Source organism: Ursus maritimus, unplaced genomic scaffold (assembly GCF_017311325.1).
Source record: "Ursus maritimus isolate PB19 unplaced genomic scaffold, ASM1731132v1 scaffold_12, whole genome shotgun sequence".
NCBI lineage: Eukaryota > Metazoa > Chordata > Mammalia > Carnivora > Ursidae > Ursus > Ursus maritimus.
Window position 1 is genome coordinate 3,774,985 of NW_024423564.1, and position 23,567 is coordinate 3,798,551.

General features: G+C 37.4%; 1 protein-coding gene across 3 annotated transcripts in view; it reads right to left on the minus strand.

The window, feature by feature from the left end:
* Window positions 1-147: 147 nt before the first annotated feature.
* GPR89A (G protein-coupled receptor 89A) overlaps window positions 148-23,567 on the minus strand; it is a 56,703-nt gene continuing 33,283 nt past the window's right edge. Inside the window, exons 8-14 of one of the 3 annotated variants that reach the window (XM_008707743.2) lie at window positions 18,667-18,776; window positions 16,279-16,367; window positions 15,164-15,256; window positions 3,671-3,766; window positions 1,915-2,004; window positions 918-983; window positions 148-790 (exon numbers count right to left, since the gene is read on the minus strand). In XM_008707743.2, coding sequence (XP_008705965.1) covers window positions 584-790; window positions 918-983; window positions 1,915-2,004; window positions 3,671-3,766; window positions 15,164-15,256; window positions 16,279-16,367; window positions 18,667-18,776 — 751 coding nt within the window. In that variant the 3' untranslated portion in view covers window positions 148-583. Of the gene's footprint in view, window positions 791-917; window positions 984-1,914; window positions 2,005-3,670; window positions 3,767-15,163; window positions 15,257-16,278; window positions 16,374-18,666; window positions 18,777-23,567 lie in introns of all 3 variants that reach the window. The other 2 variants (XM_008707742.2, XM_008707744.2) reach the window with 2 other exon arrangements.

The following is a 23,567-nucleotide window of genomic DNA, read 5'->3' on the forward strand; positions in this document are numbered from 1 at the left end:
TATTTCAGTAGCACACCACCCCGTCCCCAGACGAGAACAGAGAACCTGTTGATTATTGTAATGGGGCAGGGGTTGGCAGGGGGATGCCAACTCGATGGCACAAGCACTCGACACCGAGTCAGCCTTGATAAAATGAAGCCAAGGCCAAAGGGTTACAATCTGATTTTAATGCTAGTCAATCTTAAGGGAAAGCCATACCCTCCTCCATGTGAGCCTTGAACAGAAATTCTGGGTGTTCGGCCCAGCTACCTGAGACTTGCCCTTACCCCAGAGTTCCAGTGCATTCCCCCCACCTAGCTTCTTGGCTCTTTTCCATCCCCTTTTCCCCATGCTGCAGCAGCCTCAAACCCACTCAGGATTCTCTCGGCTACGTGCTGGCTGCAGTTTCCTTCACGCAGTCATGTTCCAGCTGATGCTACTCATGATCACAGTATCCACAGAGCAGGAAGGCAGCCGCTGCAGGCGGAATATGCTACCTCAGCATTTTGTTTAAAAAAACACGAGGCCCTGGTCCCCTCCATTTTTTCTCTTATATCCAAATTCTGACACCACTGGCCTGTAGCAGTCTGTAATAGACATGAGTTCAAGGTGCCATATGCTTTTCTGGTGCCTGTTTGTGCGCCAAATAGAGGAACAGTATGCTGGAGAGAGCGCTGACCAGGAAGATCACATCAAACCAACGGTGATAGAAGTTGAACTGTAGTTCCCCGAGGACTTCGGTGATTATGGTTCGGTATTCTAGAGGCATGCTCATTCGAATCAGTAGCACGGAGGAGACAAAGTACATGCCCTGTAAGTTAATCCAGAAGTCACTTTGAATGGGGTGAAGGACCGAAGAGAACTGTAAAAATATTCAGAAGTATATACGCTTCTGGTTGTTTACAGTCGTAAGCATAAAAGTAGGTCATTAAACTTACCATTATCTGTGCTAATAGCAGGACAATGACGTTGGAGGACTTACTGCTGGAGATGGCATAAAAGAACTGGCAAGAAAGGGAGAAGAACTCATGCAGTGCTGCTAGGTTCTTGTGTCAAGGACATTAAGTAGCGTAGTTAATATTTAATTAAAAGTGTCTCTTCCACGTAGCAAACCAGTGCAGAACAACTGATATGATTAACACTGAGAAGAAGAGAAACAGACTGATAGCAAAGGACCCAGCTAGGGTGTGCCCAGAGGGATAGCTGGTGGTTTTAAGAATTACATTATGACATGAAAGGATTCCAATCGCTATCAAACTTTCCAGAAACTATGTGATACAAACGACTTTCATAGAAAACATTAAAATGGATTACTCCAGGCCACTCCAAGCCCTTGTAATTATTACTAGGCTCCTGAGCTCTTTCCAAAATTGTGCTAGATGCCTGGAGAGCCCTTCTCCTCTTCTCTCCTCCTAACCTCTTCACTCCTTTCATTCAAACAACTCTCGGATCTTGGGCTCCCCACACCTCTTCTCCAAGAGAAGACTTACCTTCTGCCTCCAGAAAGCCTTCCTATGTTTATTAGAAAATGGTCAAGCATTCTGCTTCTCCTACTTACATGTCCTCCTTATAAGGGACTCTCAAAGTTACTCTAATCTCAAATACGTACCTTGTTCATCTATTCCAAGTATCTCTGGAGCTCCTACCATGTGCCAGTTTCTATTCCTCGATGCTGGTGCCACATCAGTGTACAAAACAGACCGTGGTCTCATTCTACGACCTTTGGTAAATGTACTCATCTGATTGGTGTATGATGTAAATCCATCATCATCAGTTTATTTAGCAGTTTCACTTTTAAAAAATTTTATTGTAGGTCTTTTAAATATTTGTGACTATTAAGTTCTCTGAAGGCAAGAGTCTTAATTAGGTAAAATTATCTCCTGGTGCCACATGACATGCTGCAAATAATAATTTAGATTCAGTGATACGATATACCTTGGTAAGAGTGATCAGTAATCCTCTGATAGATGTGACGATGATTATTCCAACCAGAATGAAGGAAATGTGCTGAGACCAGAACTTCACCTGCCACCATAAAAGGAAGGAAAAGTACGTGTGAAATCTCTCTTGAGAGGCATGTGAAGGCTATTCTTCTGATGCATTCTGATCTCTTATGTGACTGAGAGGGAATTTCACTAGGACCTACCTGATTAAAAAAAAAAAATTTAGGGAGGGAGGAAAATGAATAAGGGGCAACAACAACACCCAGGAAGACCGCAGTAGATATCTTAATAAGCAGACTTAATCAAAACTTAGGACGGAAGCAAGCAAGTGCAGTGGTGATGAAAACAGCACTACAGTCTGAAGAAACACAGATGGAACTAATGATGCAGCCTCGATGTGTTAAGTGAAAAGCACAAACTAAATAGGAAATTAAATAGCAGCTAAATTATTTTTAACATCTGTGAATGATAGTCCCCTGATCACCCAAAACTTAAAGAAATTTTTCTTTTTATAATAAAAGAGTATGTAAATAGTCTCAGCTATGGTCTCGGAAATAGTTGACCTTTCACTTGAATTACATGATGTTACCTTTTTCTCCTCTTGGTTTGCTTCATAGTGGAAGGCAGCTGTGGGACCCTGTGCTTGATTCGGGTCTGAAAAGTATCTGTGGGGGAACTGCTATTACTAACATCTAAAAGATGTTATTCAGAGTTCTGAAACGTGGAGTATACAGATGGATTATAGATGAAATACACAGACACCACAGCAACTAAATAGCCTCAGAAAGCACTGGTGAGGAAGAACACTTCTAATAATTGAGCCTAGTAAAAATTTTAAAAGAGGAAAAGAGAACACATATGCAGCAATAGTGAAGCCTATTTTACGGTATAATTTATAAACTACTTGGAGGAAAGATACCATGTTCCTTCACATGAAAAAGTTTACACTATTGATCTGCTATCAAAAAACGTGTGCTTTGAGTTGTCCGTCAAGGACTGGAGCTCAGTTTGCTCTGGTTCATTTTCATCTTATCCAGCTACTAGGAGCGTGTCTAGCTGAGGTGGGTAGCTGGGGGTAGCACGCAGCCTGTCACTAGAATCATAGCACAGCTAAGTGGCCCTCCGAGGGACTCAGAACATGATTCTGGTCTTACTATCATATCAGCTGGAATTACTGTCCATACATATATACACACATACATTTGGAAAATATATTCTTCTACAAATAAAGACATTAAACTTAAATTGGGACAAGAGTGTGACGACAGTGGTATTATAAAACAGGTAGAAAGAGGATTAAAACTGCACAGGTTACAGTCACCATCTTTAGCTCAAAGTCCACATTAATTAATTGGTAGTTTTTTACACAGACATAATTTCACTTCTAACATGGAACACTAATTAGTAGTTAATCTTCTACTACAGGAATCAGAGGTGAGTTTTGGCTTTGAAGATCTGAGAGAGAAGTATCCAATATTTGGTCTGGGAGAAAGTGGGAAGGGGTAGCTGGCTACAGAAAAGCGGAGGAGGAACTACAGAAATAATCAGCATGTAAGGCAGTAATAAGTAACAGCCATCACTTATGGTTTTATGTCCTTTACAAATCTGCCAGATGAATATGTCAAAAAACAGAGGAGAGTAGGAAAGAACAAAGGCAGAATTAATGAAGGTATTAATATCTTAACAATTTTAATTTATAGCAGATAAAATAGAAACATATTAAACTAGGATCTTGATACAACTCTTACATCAAATTGGATCCCCAGATAATTCACAGTGATCTCGATGCCTCTTGTGACAGGATCAGTTTTCCCAACTCGGTCAAAAACGATATTAATGGTTGCCTGCAAAGACATGGACCTTTATATTAGAGCATCTCAATAATCACTATTTCAAAAAGTGACTCAAAATAATCAATCAATATAACATATCTTACAGGTGGATAGTTCCTAAAAATGCAATTTTATTCTCAATCTAAATCATATATAAGACACTTATTTTGGCTATTCACATATTGGCAAACCGAAGTCCTTACCTACCCTAACTTTCTTTTCTGTAAAGAATAAAAGGAAAAAAGGCTATGGCATATACACCTTAATTTCACAGAAGTTAGGAAGATAACATTCTGGCAGATGAAGTTTGAGTAAGAGAATCAAGAATTCCAGGGTCATTCACTCTGATTATTTTCTGAATACTCTAAGAGCAATCACTAAAATAATGAAAAGAGAGTTATAGCTAACAGGCCAACAAGAAATCAGACAGAATTATGAAAAGTACCTAATTAATCCAAAAGAAGGCAGAAAAAAAGGAAAAATGGAAAAAAGAACAGCTGGGGCAACCAAAAAACATGTAACAACACAGTTGTTTTAAATCCAACAATATTAATAATTACACTAAATATAAACAGTCTAAACCAGGAGTTGGCAAACTCTGACACTGTACTGATAGCAGCCATGGATGATATGTAGATGAATGGGCTTGGCTGTGTTCAAATAAAACTTAATTTACAATGGCAGGTGGTAGCTGGATTTGGCCTATGAGCTGCAGGTGGCTGAATCCTAGTCTAAACATGCCAATTAAATGGCAGAGACTCTAAGACTGGATAAAAAAGCAAGACCCAACTATATGTTGCTTACAAAAAACCCACTTTAAATACAAAGATACAAATAGGTTAAAAGTAAAAGAATGGAAAAAGGTATATTATGCTAACACTAATCAAGAGAAAACTGGAAGGTCTATGTTAGTATCAGAGTAGATTTCATAGAAAAAATACTGCCAGGGATTAAAAGGGTCATTTCAGAACGAGAAAAGGATCATTTCAACAAGGAGTACAAATGACCCTGAAGATGTATGCACCAAATAACAGAGCTTTAAAATACATGAAGCAGGGGTGTCAGGAAGATGGTGGAGTAGGAGGAGCCTGAGCTCATCTTGTCTCACAAACACACCAAGATAATAGCTACCTCTGGGCAACTCTGAAAACCACCTGAAAACTGATAGAACAGACCCTCCACACTTAACTGTTGAGAGGAGGCCACATTGAAAAGAGTAGGAGGGGCCGAGACACACCTGGGAACCAAACCCCTTAAGAGACTAACCACAAACAGGAGGGACACCACAAGCATAGAGAAGCAGAGAGGCTCAGACCCCACACAAGGCACCCCAGGCAGTGGGATGGTAAATTCCCAGTAACATCCGGCTTTGAAAACCAGTGGGGATTAACTTTGGGAGCTTTTAAAATCAGCAGGGCTTAAGCCAGGTACTTTAAAAATTAGCAGGGCTTAACTCTGGGAGAGCCAGAGGGCAATCAGAAACTAAGTCCCTGCCCTTAAAGAGCTGCACAAGATAACTTGGCCTGAGAGACAGCACAGAAACAGCAGTTTGAAAAGTGCCTGGGTATATGAGGAGGATATTCATTTACTCATCTCAACACACGCTGGATGGTCAGGGTGTCTTCTCTTCAGGAGACTTCCAGAACAAAAGTGCTGGTGGGCACCATTTCTCTTCTCCTCCCCCAGCCTAGATAGCCAGACCCTTGTGGTAACTAGCACTAATACTGTCTACCTATCTTGCTAGCATCCGGCCCCAACTTTCACCTGGGGACCTGCCTGCCTCAGCAGGTGGCCCTTCAACACAACTCCTGCCCCACCACACCCTGCAAGCAGCCTAAGCCAGGACCCACACCACTCCAAAAGTAACTGCAGCCCTGGAGAGACAGAGAGAACCCTACACATCAGTGTGCCCACATTTCCAACAGCTGAGCCTCTTAGTTGGCTGTGCAGTGACCAAACCTTGCCCAGTGTGCCCACAGCAGGCAACGCAGGTCATTGCACCCAACTAAGGCAAATGCAACTCGGCCACAACAGTAGGGTGAACGCTGCCCATATAGGGGACACCCTTGGAGCACCTGGTTCTGGTGCCTGGGGCACTGCACTACAGGGAACCACAGGACCTCTTCTACACAAGGCCGTTACTTTCAAGACCAGGAGTCATAGCTGACCCTCTAATACAGAGAGATAAACAGAGAGCTAGAAAGAATGAGCAGATAGAGGAATATGTCCTAAATGAAAGAACAGGACAAAATCACAGCAACAGATCTAATGAAATGGAGATAAGCAATATGTCTGGATAAAGAATTCAAAGTAACGGTCATAAAGATACTCACTGGACTTGAGAAAAAATGGACGAATTCAATGAGAACTTCCACAACAATATAAAAAGGAAGCAGTCAGAGATGAAGAATTCAATAACTGAAATAAAACAAGCACACTAGCGGCAATCAACAGTAGACTGGAGGATGCAGAATGGATCAGCAATTTGGAAGACAGGGTAATGGAAAGCAACCAAGCTGAACAGCAAAAAGAAAAAAGGATAATAATAAAGGAGAACAGGTTAAGGGAACTCAGCAACACCATCAAGTGTAATAACACTCACATTATACGCATCCCAGAAGGAGGAGAGAGAGAAGGGGGCAGAAAATTTATTTGAAGAAACAATAACTGAAAACTTCTCTAATCTGGGGAAGGAAACAGCTATCCAAATCCAGGAAGCACAGAGAGGCCCTAAGAAGATTAACTCAAAGAAGTCCACACCAAGATACATAATAATTAAAATGGCAGAAAGTAATGATAAAGATAGAATTTTAAAGATTTATTTTATTTTGAGAGAGCGAGAAAGAGAGTGCACACAAGCAGGGGGAGGGGCAGAAGGAGAGGGAGAGAAAACCCAAGCAGACTCCTAGCTGAGTTGGGGAGCTCAATGTGGGGCTTGATCTCACGGCCCTGAGATCATGACCTGAGCCGAAATCAAGAGTTGGATGCTTATTAGCTGACTAAGCCACCCAGGTGCCTCTAAAGAAAGAATTCTAAAAGCAGCAAGAGAAGAAAAAAAGTCACTATGAGGAAAACCCTATAAAGCTGTTAGCTGATTTTTCACCAGAAACTTTACAGGCCAGAAGAGAGTGGCAGGATACATTCAAAGTACTGAAAGTTAGACCTGCAACCAAGAATACTCTACAATGCAAAGTTACCACTCAGAAAAAAAAAAAAGACAAAAATTTCCTGGACAAAAGTTCAAGGATTTAACCACCACTAAACCAGCCTTACAAGAAATGTAAAAGGAAATTATTTGAGTGGAAAGAAAGGCATAATTATAAGAAAGTTATGAAAGGAAAAAATCTCATTGGTAAAAGCAAACGTATAATACATGTAGTAGATTAATCACTTATAAAGCCAGTATGGAGCAAAAGTAGTAAAATGATTTATATCCACAAAAACCAGTCAGGAAATATACAAAATAAAAAGATGTAAAATATGACATTATATACGTAAAACACAGTGGAGGGGGAGTAAAAATGTAGTACTTTTAGAATGTTTTTGAATTTAAGCTTGAACTTAAGTTCAACCGTCAACTTAATATGGATTGCTATACACCTAAGATATAATACGTAAGCCTAATGGCAACCACGAATCAGAAACCTATAATAGGTACACAAAAAATAAAGAGAAAGGAATCCAAGCATAACACTACCACAAGGGAAGAGAGCAACAGAAGGAACAGAGAAGAACCACAAAAACCACCGGAAAATAATGAACAAAATGGCAATAAGTACATAACTATCAAGAATTACTTTAAATGTAAATTGTCTAAATGTACCAATTGAAAGACAGAGGGTGACTGAATGGATAAAAAAACAAGACCCATCTATATGCTCCTTTAAGAGATTAATTTCAGACCTAAAGACATATACAGACTGAAAATGAAGGGCTGGAAAAAATACACCACGCAAAAGGCAGGAAGAAAGCTGGGAAAGCAATACTTAATATCAGATAAAGTAGACTTTTAAGCAAAGACTGTAGCAAGAGACAAAGGAGGGTGCTACATAATGATAAAGGGATCAATCTAACAAGAGGATATAACAACTGTAAATATCTATGCCCTCAACATAAGAGCACCTAAATACAAAAGCAGTAATCAACAGACATAAAGGGAGAAGTTGACAGTAATACAATAATAACAGGTGACTGTAACATTCCACTTACATCAGTGTAGACCATTCAGACAGAAATCAATTAGGAAACAGTGGCTTTGAACAACACATTAGACCAGATGGACTTCACAGATACATACTGAACATTCCGTCCAAAAACCATTGAATACACATTCTTTTCAAGTACATGTTGAACATTCCCCAGAATAGATCACAACTTAGGCCACAAAACAAGTCTCAATCAATTCAAGAAGACTGAAATCATATCATGCATCTTTTCCAACCATAATGATATGACACTAAAAATCAATCACAAGAAAAAAATCTAAAAAGAATGCCAATACATGGAAGCTAAATAACACGCTACTAAACAGTGAATGGGTCAACCAAGAAATCAAGGAGGAAAAAAAAAAACACATGGAGACAAATGAAAATGAAAATACAATGGTTCAAAGTCTTTGAGAAGCAGTAAAAGCCACTCTAAGAGGGAATTTCATAGCAACAAAGGCCTAACTCAAGAAACAAGAAAAATCTCAAGTAAATAACCTAACTGTACACCTAAAAGGGCTAGAAAAAGACCAAAACCCAAAGCTAGCAGAGGGAAGAAGTAATAAAGATTAGAGCAGAAATAAATGAAAGAGAGAGAGAAAATAAGAAAAGATCAATGAAACCAGAACCTGTTTCTTTGAAAAGATCAACAAAATTGGTAAATCTGTAGTTAGGCTCATCAAGAAAAAGATTCAAATAAAATCAGAAATAAAGGAGGAGAAATAATAACAACTGACACCACAGAAATACAAAGGATTATAAGAGGCTATTATGAAAAATTGCATGCCAACAAATTGGACAACCTAGAAGAAACAGATTCTTAGAAACATAATCTCTTAAAACTGAATCAGGAAGCAATAGAAAATCTGAACAGAGCAATTACTAGGAATAAAATGGAATCAGTAATAAAAAAAAAAACCTCCCCCAAACAGAAGTCCAGGATCAGATGGCTTCATAGGGAGATTCTACCAAATATTTAACAAAGAGTTAATACCAAAGAGGTGAAAGACCTATATCTGAAAACTGTAAAACACTGATGAAAGAAACTGAAGATGAATCAAACAAATGGAAAGATACTCCATGCTTGTACACCTTAAACTAATGTAACATTGTGTGTCAAGTCTACCAAAATAACGAAGAGTTAATACCTATTCTTCTTAAACAATTTTTAAAAAAATATTTATTGATTTATTTTAGAGAGAGGTGGGTGGGAAGGGATGGAGGGAGAGGAAGAGGGAAAGAATCCCAAGCAGATTCCACATTGAGCACGGAATCTGGTGCAGGGCTTGATCTCACAACACACGAGATTATTAGCTGACAATAGCATTTTTCACAGAACTAGAATGAATAATCCTAAAATTTGTATGGAACCACAAAAGATCCCAAATAGACAAAACAATCTTGAAAAAGAACAAAGCTGGAGGTCTCACAGTCCTGGAGTTTAAGATATACTATAAAACTATAGTAACCAAAACAGTACAGTACTGGCACAAAAACAGTCATATAGATCAATGGAACAAAATAGAACAATATCATCTGATCCAGTAATCCCACTACCGGGTATTTACTGAAAGAATATGAAAACACTAATTTGAAAAGCTATATGCACCCGTATGATTACAGCAGCATTATTTACAATAGTTGAGATACAGAGGCAACCCAAGTGTCCATGGATAGTTGAATGGATAAAAAGATGTGGTGCATATACGTAATGGAACATTACTCAGCCATAAAAAAGAATGTCATCTTGCCATTTGCAACAATCCTAGAGGGTACTATGCTAAGTGAAATAAGTCAGACAAGGAAAGACAAATAACACATGATTTCACTTATAAGAAGAATCTTAAAAACAAAACAAAGAACAAGAAACAAGCACACACTCTTCAATATGGAGAACAAACTGGTGGTTGCCAGAGGGGAGGTGAATGAAAGAACGGGTGAAATAAATAAAGGGGATTAAGAGGCATAAACTTTCAGTCATGGAGATGAAATGTACAGCACAGAGAATAGTCAATAATATTATAATAACATTGTATGGTGACAGATGGTGACTACACTTACAGTGAGCACTCTGTAATGTATTGAATTGTTGAATCACTATGTTGCACACCAAAATTAACACTGTATGTTAATTATAATTGGGTAAAAAAAACAACGAAGCAAACACTGATAGAACTAAAAAAAGACAAATCTACAACAATGGTTTGAAACTTCATCACCCCCCCAATAACTGATAAGGTAGTAGAAAATTAGCAAGGATATAGAAAACTTTAACAATACAATCAACTAACTTGACCTAATTGACATTTATACAACATTCCAGCCAACAGGAGCAAAACACACATTCTACTCAATTGTACCTGGGATGTTAGTCATGGCTGAACATATTCTGGGCAGAAAACAAGCCTCAAAAAATTTGAAGAGATTTAAATCATACTAAGTATGTTCTCAGATCACATGGAATTAAATTAGAAATCAATTACAGAAGAATATTCATAAGATCCCCAAATACTTAATAACATACTTCTAAATAACCCATGAATCAAATAAGAAAAATTAGAAATATTTTGAACTGAATGAAATGAAAATACAACACATCAGAAACGCTGTATTTTGTGAGATGCTTAGCAAGAAATTTATAGCACTAAAACACCTATATTAAAAGTTTTGAACCAATGAGCTTAGCTTGCACTTTACTAAATTAGAAAAAGACCTGAAATAAGCAGAAGAGAAATTATAAGGATCAGAGCAGAAATCGATAAAATAGAACACAGAGAAACAATACAGAAAGTCAATTAATCCAAAAGCTGGTTCTTTGAAAAGTTCAATAGAAGTGATAAACCTTGATCCAGACTGAACAGAAAAAAAAGACACAAATTACCAACATCAAGAATCAGATATCACTTCATAGCCACTAGAATGACTCTAATAAAAAAGATAAATAAGCGTTGGTGAGGATGTGGAGAAATTACAACTGTTACGCTGCCGGTGGGAATGGAAACAGGTGCAGCTACTTGGGAAAACAGCCGGCAGACTGGGAGTTCATTAAAGGTTAAACATATAGGTAGCATATGACCCAGCAATTTTACGTTCACAGGTATGTACCTAAGGGTAATGAAAACATGTATCTACATAAAAATTTATCCATAAATGCTCACAACGGCATTATTTATAATGGCTCAAAAGTGGAAACAACCCAAATGTTTCTCAACTGATGGACGGATAAATAAAATGTGGTATATCCATATAATGGAATGAATATTATTCATCCATATAATGGAATGAAATATTGATAGAGGCTATAATATAGATGAACCTTAAAAACATTTACTAAGAAGCCAATTACAAAAGACCACATATTGTATGATTCAGTGTACATGAAATGTCCAGAATAGGAAATCTCTACAGACGTAGAATAGATTAGTGCCTGCCTAAGGCTGGAGAGGAAATAAGGAATTACTGCTAATGGGTGTAGAATTTCTTTTGGGGTGATTGTCTTGATGTGTGCACAACTCTGAATATATTAAAAACCACCAAACTGTACATGAAATGGGTGAATTTTTTTGTAGGTGAATATCTCAATAAAGGTGTTATATAAAGAGAAGGAGAGGGGTAGCATCCCTACAGATTTTATAGATATTAAAAGGATAGTTAAGAGAATATTAAGACAATTTTATGCTAATAAATCTGACAACTCCAATAAAAATGGACAAATTCCTTGAAAGACAAAAACTACAAAAGCTCACTCAAGAAATATATAACCTGAATAAACCTTATTATCTATTAAAGAAATTAAATCTGTAGTTAAACGATTTTCCTGCAAAGAAAACTCTAGATCTAGATGCCTTCACCGGTGAATTCCACCAAACATTTAAGAAAGAAATTATAATAATTCCACATAAACTCTTCCATTAATTGGAAGAGGAAGGAATTATTCTCGACCTCTAAGGTTAGCATTACTCTGACACCAAAGCCAAAGACGATACAAGAAAATATACTCATATTCCTCATAAACACTGATGTAAAAATTCTTAAGAAAATGTTAGCAAATTAAACCCAACAACGTACACCATGGCCAAGTAAGGTTTATTACAGGAATTCAAGGCCAGTTTAATATGAAAAAATTAATCAATGTAACTCACTATACCAGCCTACTAAAAAGGAAAAGTCATATGATCCTCTTAAAAGATGCAGAAACAGCATCTGACAAAATCAAACACACTTTCGTGATTAAAAACACTCAATAAACTATGAGTAGAAGTAACTTCCTCAACCTGCTAAAGGGCATCTAGGAAAAACACCATATTTAACAAGATCAGGATGACTGCTCTTACCACTTTTGTTTAATTTTGTACAGGAGGTTTTGATCAGTGCAATAAGGCTAAAAGAGGAGAAGAAAGAAGAAAGATGGGATAGGACAGAAAAAGAAGGGAGTGGAAGGGAAGAAATAAAAGGCATCCAGATAGGAAACAAAGAAGCAAAACTGTCTTCATTTACAGAGATCTGATTGTCTATGTAGAAAAAATCCTATGAGATCTATAAAAAGCTTTTAGAATAAGGGGATTTAACAAGGTTGTGGAATATAAGATCGACAGACAAGAATCAATTGTGTATCTATATACGAGTAACACTAGAAACTGAAATTATAAAAAACAGTCCCATTTATAATAGCATCAAAAATATTAAATACTTGAGATAAATCTGACGCAAGATGTAAAAGATGTGTACGCTAAAACCTAAACCTTATTGAGTGAAACTGAAGATCTAAACAAATGAAGAGTCACACTGTGTTCATCAACTAGAAGACTCAATATGGAGAAGTCACTTCTCTTCAAATTGATCTGAAGATTCAGACATTCTAATACATTGATCTCGGCAGGTATTTTTGTATTCAGCAGCATTAAAAAGCTGATTCTCAAATTCATATGAAAATGCAGAGGACATAGAATGGCCAAAACAAGTGCAGAGAAGAACAAAGAGTACTTAAATGATTTGACTTCAAGACTTATTTCAAGACAGAGCGGTACTGGCATAAAGAAAGGCAGACATACCTATCAATAGGAAAGAACAGAGTACAGACACAGACCCACCCATATGCGGTCAATTAGGCTTTGACAAAATTGCAAAGTCAACTGAATGAGAAAGGATAATCTTTTCAACAAATGGTGCTAGAACAAGTGGCTATCTATATGAAAAAAATGTTGGATCCACATTCCAACATCGTCTGAGAAAATTAACCCCAGATGGATCATATGCCTAAATGTAAAAACCTCAAACTATAAGATTTATAGAATAAAAGATGAAAAAATCTTTGTGACCTTGGGTCAGGTTAAGATTTCTTAGGTACAACACCAAAAGCATAACCCATAATAGAAAACAACAGATAAACTGGACTTCATCAAAATTAAAAACTTCAATTCTTTGAAAGACACTGTGCAGAGAATGACAAGCTAAGCTAGTGACTGGGAGAGAATATTTGAAAATCACATATTTGATAAAGGGTTTCCAGAATATAATAAAAAACTTGCAAAACCCAATAAAAAGAAATCTTATTTTAAAAATTGGGCAACAAATTTTGCCTTTCCCCAAAATACACAGGCGGCAAATCAGCACATGAGAAGTTGTTTAGCACCACCAGGCATTAGAGAAACGCAAATTGAACAATCAATATCACCTCATACCTACTAGAACGTCTAAAATTTAAAAGACTACAAAATGTCAGCAAGGATGTGGAGTAAATGAAACTCTCAAACAATGAAGGTGAGGATGTAAAATGGAAAAGTTTGGCCATTTCTTCAAAAGTTTAACATCCATCTGCCATGTGATGGCGGTGTATGTACAGCCATCCATAGCCAGGCTACACCTAAGTGTTTTCTCCCAAGAGGAAAGGGAGCGTATGTCCACATACAAACTTGTACACAAATGTTCATAGCAGCTTTATTTGTAATATCCCCAAAGCGGAAACAAATACCCATCAGCAGATGAACAGGTAAACTGTCGTATAATCATATGATGGAATACTACTCAGCAATGAGAAGGAATAAACTATTGATCACATGATAACATGAATGAAACATAAAATACTTAGGCTGAGTAGAAGCTGTCAGACAGAAAAAGGGTACCTACTTTAAGATTTCATTTATACAAAGTTCTAGAAAATATAAACTAATGTATAATGACAGCAGATTGGTGGTTGACTGGGGATGTATGAGAGAGACATTACAAGGGGGCACAAGAAAGTTTTGGAAGTGATGGATGGATATGGCCACTATCTTAAGTGTGGTGATAAATAGGTGTATACATCTGTCAAAACTTACCCAACCATACCCTTTAAATATGTGCAGTTTATTAAATGTCAATTAAACCTCAATAAAGATACGCTTCCCTAAAGTCTACAACTCAGGAAAAACTTTTCAGTAGCTTAGCTAATTGAACATACTATCTTCAATTATCTTCTCCCACTGAATGAAGATTTAAAAATTGTTCTCTGAATAGGTATTGACATCAATTTATTATAATATTAGATCTTTTAAAATCCAGAATCTTCCATTCATCTATATTAACTAAAATTAACAAGCTGATAAAGCTTCTCTTTGTGCAAACACAGCCCCAGTAGGAAAGTCACGGAACCAGAAAGTCCAATCAGCCTTTTCTGTAATCACTGAAACCCGTGAATATCTACAGATGAGTCACAAAAAGAATGTACATAAAATGCGCATAAAGAATAGAGCATTAAGAGAGAGCCACAAAAGAATGAGAGCTAAAAGCACATAAAATGAATTTATCTCTAGAAATATGTTTTACTTGTAGAACTTACTTTGGATTGAACCTTTTTAGGTATATACAGATTACTAAAAAGGAGGTGGTTTCTATACTGAGCTGAAGGTAGGGATTGCGTCACATAGATACACTCAAGGGTAATATGGAAAGCCGAGTGTAAAATAAGAAACTTTTGTATTCCTTTCATATAGTTTATAAACTATGATCTTATTAATGATTTCTGAGTGAAGAAAAATGCAATCTCTGGGTGACCTAAAAAAGAGAGGAGTAGGAGTCAGGTTCAGGGATGTGAAAGATAGCATTCTCTGTTGACTCAACTGGATTTGGAATTAGTTCAGTGCCTCAGTCAAACCCACTTTTCTCTCTGCCATTAGTGGGGAAAATAAATAACCTAAACACTGAGAGTTAAAACTAATATACTTACCATGAAAATTTTCCAAACACAGTAAATAGAGAAAAAGTAACCCAGAAAATTAAAGTATTTCCCCTTGAAAGTTTTGGAATATTCTATTCTCTCCTGAGGGGAAAAAAACAACAAAACATGGTTAGTCTCAGCAAAATGTAAACTTATACTCAACCAAAACATTCCTGGCTCTATGAAATTACTATTTTGCCAGAGTGAAATACCCACACGTGATATTAATCTTAAAATAATATGAGTCGGCAACATTTATTGAATGCTTACTTTAAGCCCGAAATTGGGAAAAACACTTTACATACATTATCAACTTTAATTTTATAACAACTCTTTTATGTTTTATTATCTTAATTGCACACAAGAGAAAACTGAGGCTTACAGGGGTTAGATAACTTGCTCAAGGTCACACAGCTGGCGAGTAGAGGAATTTAGGCTCAGGTCTGTCTTCAAAGCCTATGTTAGCCTCTACCCTATATGGCTATTCCTGTGAAGTGATCCTTGAAAAGGATAAAAATAGTTTGAATGAACTGAACTAATAGATTTTACATATTTAAATTATATTGCATTTTAGATGGAAACAGGAAAGTTACTTCCTATAGTTAGGTCACGTCTTGATCTGGATCTTTTTTTTTTTTTTTTAAGAGAGAAGAGCCTGACGCATCAATCTCATGATCCTGAGATCATGACCTGAGCCAAAATCAAGAGTCAGACACTCAAACGACTGAGCCACCCAGATGCCCCTTGATCTGGATCTTTTAAAACATGGCTGGATCATGGCACTGCTCTTATAATATTACCAATTTATAAGGGAATAAAAAGCAATCAGAGGAGCTACCATCTTGACCCTGAATCAGTAGGAAGTGGTGGGTGCCACCTTCTGAAGTTGAAAAACCTCTCAACTATCCCACTAATTTTTATTATTGAGTGTTCCAGTAAGAATTTTGCTGGGGGTAGGAGCAATGTCATGAAGAATGCAGACTCCTTATACTTCATGGCTGATACTGGAGCTACGAGGTCTCTCTTGCACTGCTTGGCCATAGAGGACACCAAAAAGCTATTCAGTGTTGTTCTTTCTTCAATCATACTGGTAAAAACCACACTTTTGTTTCCTTGCCTTTTACCTTGGTAGCATATAGATCAGCTGTTTCCAGAAAAAGCTGCCTGCTTAGTTCTTCCAAAGCATCCACTTCCTGTTGAATAAGAGTAAGATCTGGCACAAAATGGGCGTCAAGGCTTAAATCACATAGAAGTTTCAAGAAATAGCAATGAAAAAAGCATTTGCCTTTGGTTTCTCCTATAGTAGATTCTAGGAACTGCCTATATATTCAATTTCCTGCTTCATGGACAAGAGTATTCCTTTAGAACAATCTTCCCAGCCTCCAGCACAGGGGTGTAAAAGCTTCTCCATTACCAAACACCTACTACTCAGTTTCTCACTAGTTCAAGTGGCTCAGATGGATGGTTTTGTTCATTGTTGCTTTTCTTTGATCTGGTTAAAGTCAAATATAATTTTGAAATCTCAAATAGTTACATAGTAAAACACCTGTAATATATCATAGTTTCCCCCTAAATTATCTGAATAAATGTAACATTAGGAAAGGGAACTAATATTAATCAGTTCCAATACAGGCTGGGATTTATAAACATGACTTCTTTAGTTTTTTATAGACATTATCTTCTATTATTCTCCTAACAGTCCCATGAGATAGGTATTATTTACCCATTTTGCAGATAGGAAAGCAAAGCTCAGAGAGTCAAGTAACTAGCTCAAAGTCATGCAGCTAAAGGTGTGGATGCAAAGTCAGATCTGCCTTCCTCCAAGGCCTGTTCTTTCCATTACACTATGCTACTTTTCAAGAACTTATACTGAAGTCTTATTTTCTTCATTTAGGAGACAGGGGCTCAGAATAGTGAAATAATCCTGGTACTTTTGCTGACTTGACTAATTGTCACTAAGATAGCTTAAACCTAAACTTGGCTTTTATGGACTTTTAAGTAATAAAAATAGTGAAGAGAGCCCAAGTTGGAAGATTCACTTTGATCCAAATTCTCCTTACTATGATTTTTCTCACTACAGGCATACCTCATTCTGTTGCAGTCTGCAGATTTTTTTTTTTTTTTTTTTTAACAAATTGAAGGTTGAGGCAATCCTGTGTTGGGCAAATCTATTGGTGCCATTGTGTCTCTATGTCACGTTTTGGTAATTCTCACCTTATTTCAAACTTCTTCAACATCATTACTATTATAATAATAACTATTATTGTTATGCTTGTTACGGGGATTTGTGATCAGTAATTACCACTCACTGAAAATTCAGATGATGGTTAACATTTTTTATACATTGTTTTTTGTAAGAATGCTATTGCACACTCAATAGGATACAGTATAAACATAACTTTTATACTAGCGTGAAACCAAAATATCCACCTGACTCACTTCATTGTGATATCTGCTTTACTGTGATGTTCTGGAACCATACTGTAACATCTCTGAGATATGCCTGTAATACTCAAATTACCAAGTGCCCTTCAGCTCCTTCCTCAATAGTGGCTGCTACTCTCGTGGTCCAGGCAAACAACAGGGTTTAACAAGTTCCATGTTTACCTTTCCCATGATTAGATAGTCAGTTTCCTGAGAAGAGAGAGTACACTTTGTTCATCATTTTATCCCTTAGGACTCTGCCTGGAAATAGGAGAGGTGAAATAAATGTTTCTGGATTAAATGAATTCAATGTAATCCTTTTTTCCCCCTCTAGTGGTCATATCATCCTGCCTTTTTTTGATCTAATTCTTACCTATATTTGACACCAGAAAGATATGCCACAATTTATAGCAAGAACAGACTACATCCTTTTCCTCCAGTTGAAGCAAAAGGGAATTTGTACTTCCTCATGCCAGAGAAGGAAGCAGGAATATGCTATCTCACCTCAGGCCCCCCGAGTTTTGACTTAATAGCATGGTAGCCACAAAGAGATTTTGTTACTCAATTTGGGCATCAGTTTAACACTGCAACCAGCTGGGCCAAGAACAATCCATTAACCCAATCTCCTTGATTCTTTAAACCAAAAGTCACTGAAGATATAGTGCTGCTTAAAATTTGTTTAAAAATAGGCCCTTACCATCCCATACATATATACAAACCATCCATTTTAGGGAGCCACTGTGTTTTAGGCTGCTTGTTCAGACCTGGGGTAGAAGAGGGTAGTGGAAAGAACTAAGAGGAGGTCCTATTTTTGCCACAAACCACAGTGTGACTTAACCTCTCTGGGTTTATTTTCTCATTTGTAAAATGGAAAGAGTGATTTTTAGGACTTCTTCAGCCAAAGACAATGGTTTTATGATCTTTTAGGGGTGTTGGAAAGATGACTCTGTGTTTCCTAAGCCTGGCCCTGGCCACCTGGACTCTGATGCAGTCAGGTACCTTAGGAGAGACCATCCCAATACTACTTTTTTTCTTCTGGCCTTGGTCCAGAGTTGAGAAAAAGAATCAAGCAGAGGGATAAAGGATACTTTCACTTCCTGGTATTGAAGTGGTAACACTTTTTATCATTCCCCAGAATCCTGATGGTTTGTTATGCACCTCCCCCTTCTGGAACATAGTTCTCCGTGTCATTGCCATCCTGAAATGAAAGAAAAGATAAAACCTCAGCAAGGGAGCTTAGACCCTCATGGTCTGTTCTTATCCACCTTTTAGTCTCATAACTGCCCCTTTCCTTTGCTGGGCTGTTCAGGAAAGAATGCAAACTCTGGAGTCCCGCTTTTCTACTGCTTACAACCGAAGGGAAACTATACATTCCCAAAAAGCAATGTGGCCTAGGCAAAGGAGCACAGAATTTGGAGAAGACAGTAAATGTGGAGACTGGCTCTAACTGAGAAGCTGTGAGACTTCAGAGTTTCTATTTACTCATCTCTGATGGGTGTGAAGATCACTGAAATCGTATTTAAGAACTCATGTTATCAACTACAAAGCACTACACATGTATTAATAATTATTACCGTTATCATTTAAGGACAAAATAGTTAACACACCTAAAGGACCAGGTTCAGGGTAAGAACTAAAAAAATGTTTTTCCTTCCTTTTCAAAAGCAGACGAAAGAACAAAAAATAAACCTAGCAAGATCGCATAAACCTAGCCTCTTCTAAAACATCATTCTCTAACTCCAACCCCCACCCCCCCAACTCTTGAATAAGTCAACAAGAAACTTCCTCTTGTCCTCTCGGTCTATGGAGAACTCACTGCCTCAGCAGTGAGGATGCTGGCATGTTCCAGGCTACCACAATGGTGTTAAGAATGGGATCCTTGTAAGGAAAATAAGATCATTTGTACATAAATGGTTACCTGAAAGGTATAACAGGCCAAGGCCTACTGGTCTAAAATAAACCAGGTTAAGTGTAACAGACATAGAGTAGTAGGACTAAAGAAAAATTGAAAGGAAGATGGAGATTTTTGGGTGACAAGAGACAAAAGTGGTAAGGAGGAAGAAGTGGCATTAATATTTATGGTTGGAACCAACACAAAATGGTACCAATGGTACCAAATAGTATTTCTGGTTCTTTAAGCCACTGGTTAAAATGATATTAACAATAAGAACATGAAGTGTATTGGGCCATGCTGACTTAACTGTTTCCTCCCCTAAATGAGTGAATGAAATATAGCTCCAAGCTTTAGCTGTCTTTTTCTTTAATTACATACGTTCACTGTAACTCCGCATTGTTGGAAGATGTAATTAACAACTGAGAAGAGGCTCAGACTTAGGGAGATTTTGACTTGGCAAGACTCCTAACCCTTAGTTTTCCCATTTTCATAGGTGGAAAAGTTGGAACAGGTGTATGAAGAAGGAAGAGGTTCTATTTCACTCATTTAAAAGTTCACTTCAGTTTACCATGCTGGATTAAAGGACAGGCCTTGGGGAGAGAGGAAACACAGACACCCATTTCTATTATCCTTAGTTTTCATGCCTACAGGACAACAAACACAACGACTGGCTGTGGAGTGGAACTGGCTGGCTGTATAAAGGTGACTGACACTGTATCATAGCCCCATAACAGGTAGACAGCAATAATCACTAGAAGAAGTGAAGGTTGTCTGCACGCAGCAAGCATGACCTTTTTTTTTTTTTTTTTTTTTTTTTTTAAAGATTTTATTTATTTATTCGACAGAGATAGAGACAGCCAGTGAGAGAGGGAACACAAGCAGGGGGAATGGGAGAGGAAGAAGCAGGCTCATAGTGGAGGAGCCTGATGTGGGGCTCGATCCCGTAACGCCGGGATCATGCCCTGAGCCGAAGGCAGACGCTTAACCGCTGTGCCACCCAGGCGCCCCAGCATGACCTTGTTCTAAACAACTTACTTTCACTTTTATCACTTAACTCTAAATCAATTTTGCTCTTATCAAATAAGTTTCAGATGAAAAATAAATATATATATTTAAAAGAAACAGTAACAATATCAAACTTCCTGAGATGTGGTAAAAAAGAAAAAAATAGTATGAGGTACTAGAGAAGTCCGTAACTTTTATCCTGAACTTTTTGTCACTATCATCACCACCCCACTGTGATCATCATTCCTACTGCCTCTTTATAACAAGGGCAGTCCAGATCAAGAACTTATCTATTCATTATTAGCTGAATGCCATTAAAAAACCCACAGTCTGGAAAAACATATGCACCTGGCTGAGGTTTGGTGGTAGCCTGCAAGTCAAGAGGATGGAAAAGGTCTGTGGTTTAAATATGCCATTCCACAGTTTTCTGATGGAAACCAGAAAGATAGGAATTCAGCAATCACTTTTCTTTTTTAATTAAACATTTTGAGATAATTGTAGATTCACATGTGGTTATAAAAAAACAGAGAGATCCCATGTGCCCTTTACCCAGCTTTTCCCAATGGAAACATCTTGCACATTTATAGTACAGTATCAAAACCAGGGTATTGACACTGACAGAGTCAAGATACAGAACTTCAGATTTCCACCACTACAAGAATCCCTCATGTTGTACAGCCCACTTCCCTCCTCTCACCTCCAACTCCTCTTTAACACCCAGCCACCACAAATTTGTTTTCCATTTCCATTTTGTCATTTCAAAAATGTTACATAAACAGAATCATATAGTATGTAAACTTTGTGGATTGGCTTTTTTCACTCAGCATAATTTTCTGGAGGGTCATCCAGGCTGTTTTATTGATAGTTCACTCCTTTTGGCTACTCAGTAGTATTCCGTGGTATGGATGCGCCCCACTTTAACCATTCATTCATTAAAGGATATCTGGCTTATCTCCATCTTTGGCTACTATGAATAACACTGCTAGAAACATTAGTGTACAAGCCTTGTGTGAACATAAGCCTTCATTTCTTTGGGATAAATGCCCAGGAATGCAATTCACTGGGTTGTGTGGTAGTTTCATGTTTAGTTTTTAAAGAAATTGCTAAATGTGGTTGAGAATTACTATTACTACTATTACTACATTTTAACCAGTGGTGTATGAGTGATCCAGTGTCTCTGCATCCTTACTAGAATTTGGTGTCACTTATTTATTTTGGCCATTCTAATACATGTATATTGGTTACCTGTGGTTTTAATTGCATTTCTCTAATGGCTTGTGATGTTAAAACATCTTTTCATGTACTCAACTGCCATCTGTATATGCTCTACAATGAAATATCTGCACATCTTTTGTCCATTTTTTATAATAATTTTTTATTATGTTATGTTAGTCACCATACATTATATCCTTAGTTTTTGATGTAATGTTCCATGATTCATTATTTGCGTATAACACCCAGTGCACCATGCAATATGTGCCCTCCTTGATACCCATCACCGGCCTGTCCCAATTACCCACCCCTCTCCCCTCTGAAGCCCTCAGTTTGTTTCCCAGAGTCCACAGTCTCTCATGGTTCATTCCCCCTTCTGTTTACCCCCCTTCATTCTTCCCATTTTCTAAGTGGACTTTTTTTTTAAACTCTGCTTTGAAAGTTCTTTATATATTTTAGTATTTTTTTTCCAGATATGTGGTTTGCAAATATTTTCTCCCAGTCTATAATTTGTCTTTTCATCTTCTGAGAAATGTCTTTCTCAGAGGAAAAGTTTTTAGTTTGGATGAAGTCCAATTTATTAATTTTTCCTCTTATAAAGTACACTTTTGGGGGGCGCCTGGGTGGCTCAGTCGTTAAGCGTCTGCCTTCGGCTCAGGGCGTGATCCCGGCGTTCTGGGATCGAGCCCCACATCGGGCTCCTCCGCTGGGAGCCTGCTTCTTCCTCTCCCACTCCCCCTGCTTGTGTTCCCTCTCTCGCTGGCTGTCTCTATCTCTGTCAAATAAATAAAATAAAATCTTAAAAAAAAATACACTTTTGGTGTCAAGTCTAAGAAGTCTGCCTAGGCCTAGATCCCGCCTATGATTTCCTATGTTTTTTCCCCCGAAGTTGTAGAGTTTTACAGTTTATTTTTGTGTTAAGATGTGAGCTTTATATTGAGATTCATTTTTAAAAAAAATTTGTGGATGTCAAATTGTTCCAGCATCATTTGTTGAACAAGCTACCTTTTCTCCACTGAAGTGCTCTTGCATCTTTGTAAAAAATTAGTTGGGCATACTTGTGTTGGTCTGAGTTCTCTACGCTGGTCCATTGGTAAGTCTATACCTCTGCCAATGTCACACAGTCTTGATTAGTACAGCTGTATAGTAAGTTTTGAAGACTGATTCTTTCCATTCTATTCTTTTTCAAAATTGTTTTAACTATTCTAGTACTTTTGTTTTTCTATATATTAGAATAATTTTGTGTAGATTACAAAAAATCTTGTTGGGATATACGTTAAACCTGTGCATCAATGTGGACAGAATTAACATCTCTACTATTTTGAGCCTTCCAATCTTTTAACATGTTATGCCTCTCTATTTAGATACTTGATTTCTTTCATCAGCATTTTATAGTTTTCAGCATGTAAGTCCTGTACATGTTTTGCTAGACTTATACCTTTCATTTTTCCAATGACTGTAATTGGCATTGTATTGTAATTGATATTGTATCTAATAGCCAGTATAAAGAAATATAATTTATCTCTGTATGTTTATTTTGTACCCTGCAATCTTGTTAAACAACCATTCGTTTGCATGGTTCCCCTGTACGTAGCATTCTTCTCTTGCTGCTTTTAAGATCTTTTCTTTACCTTCATCTTTTAGCAGTTTGATTATATGAACCTCAGTATAGTTTTGTGTTTATCCTAGTTGGGGTTCTCTAGGCTTTTGGATCTGTAAATTAATGTTTTCCACCAAATTTGGGAAGTTTCTGGCCATTATTTCTTTAAATATTTTTTTGCCCCTTTCTTACTCTTTTGGACTCCAACTCCATGTTGAACTGTTTGATATTGTTTCATACTGAGACACTGCATTTTTTTCAGTCTTTTCTCTCTCTAT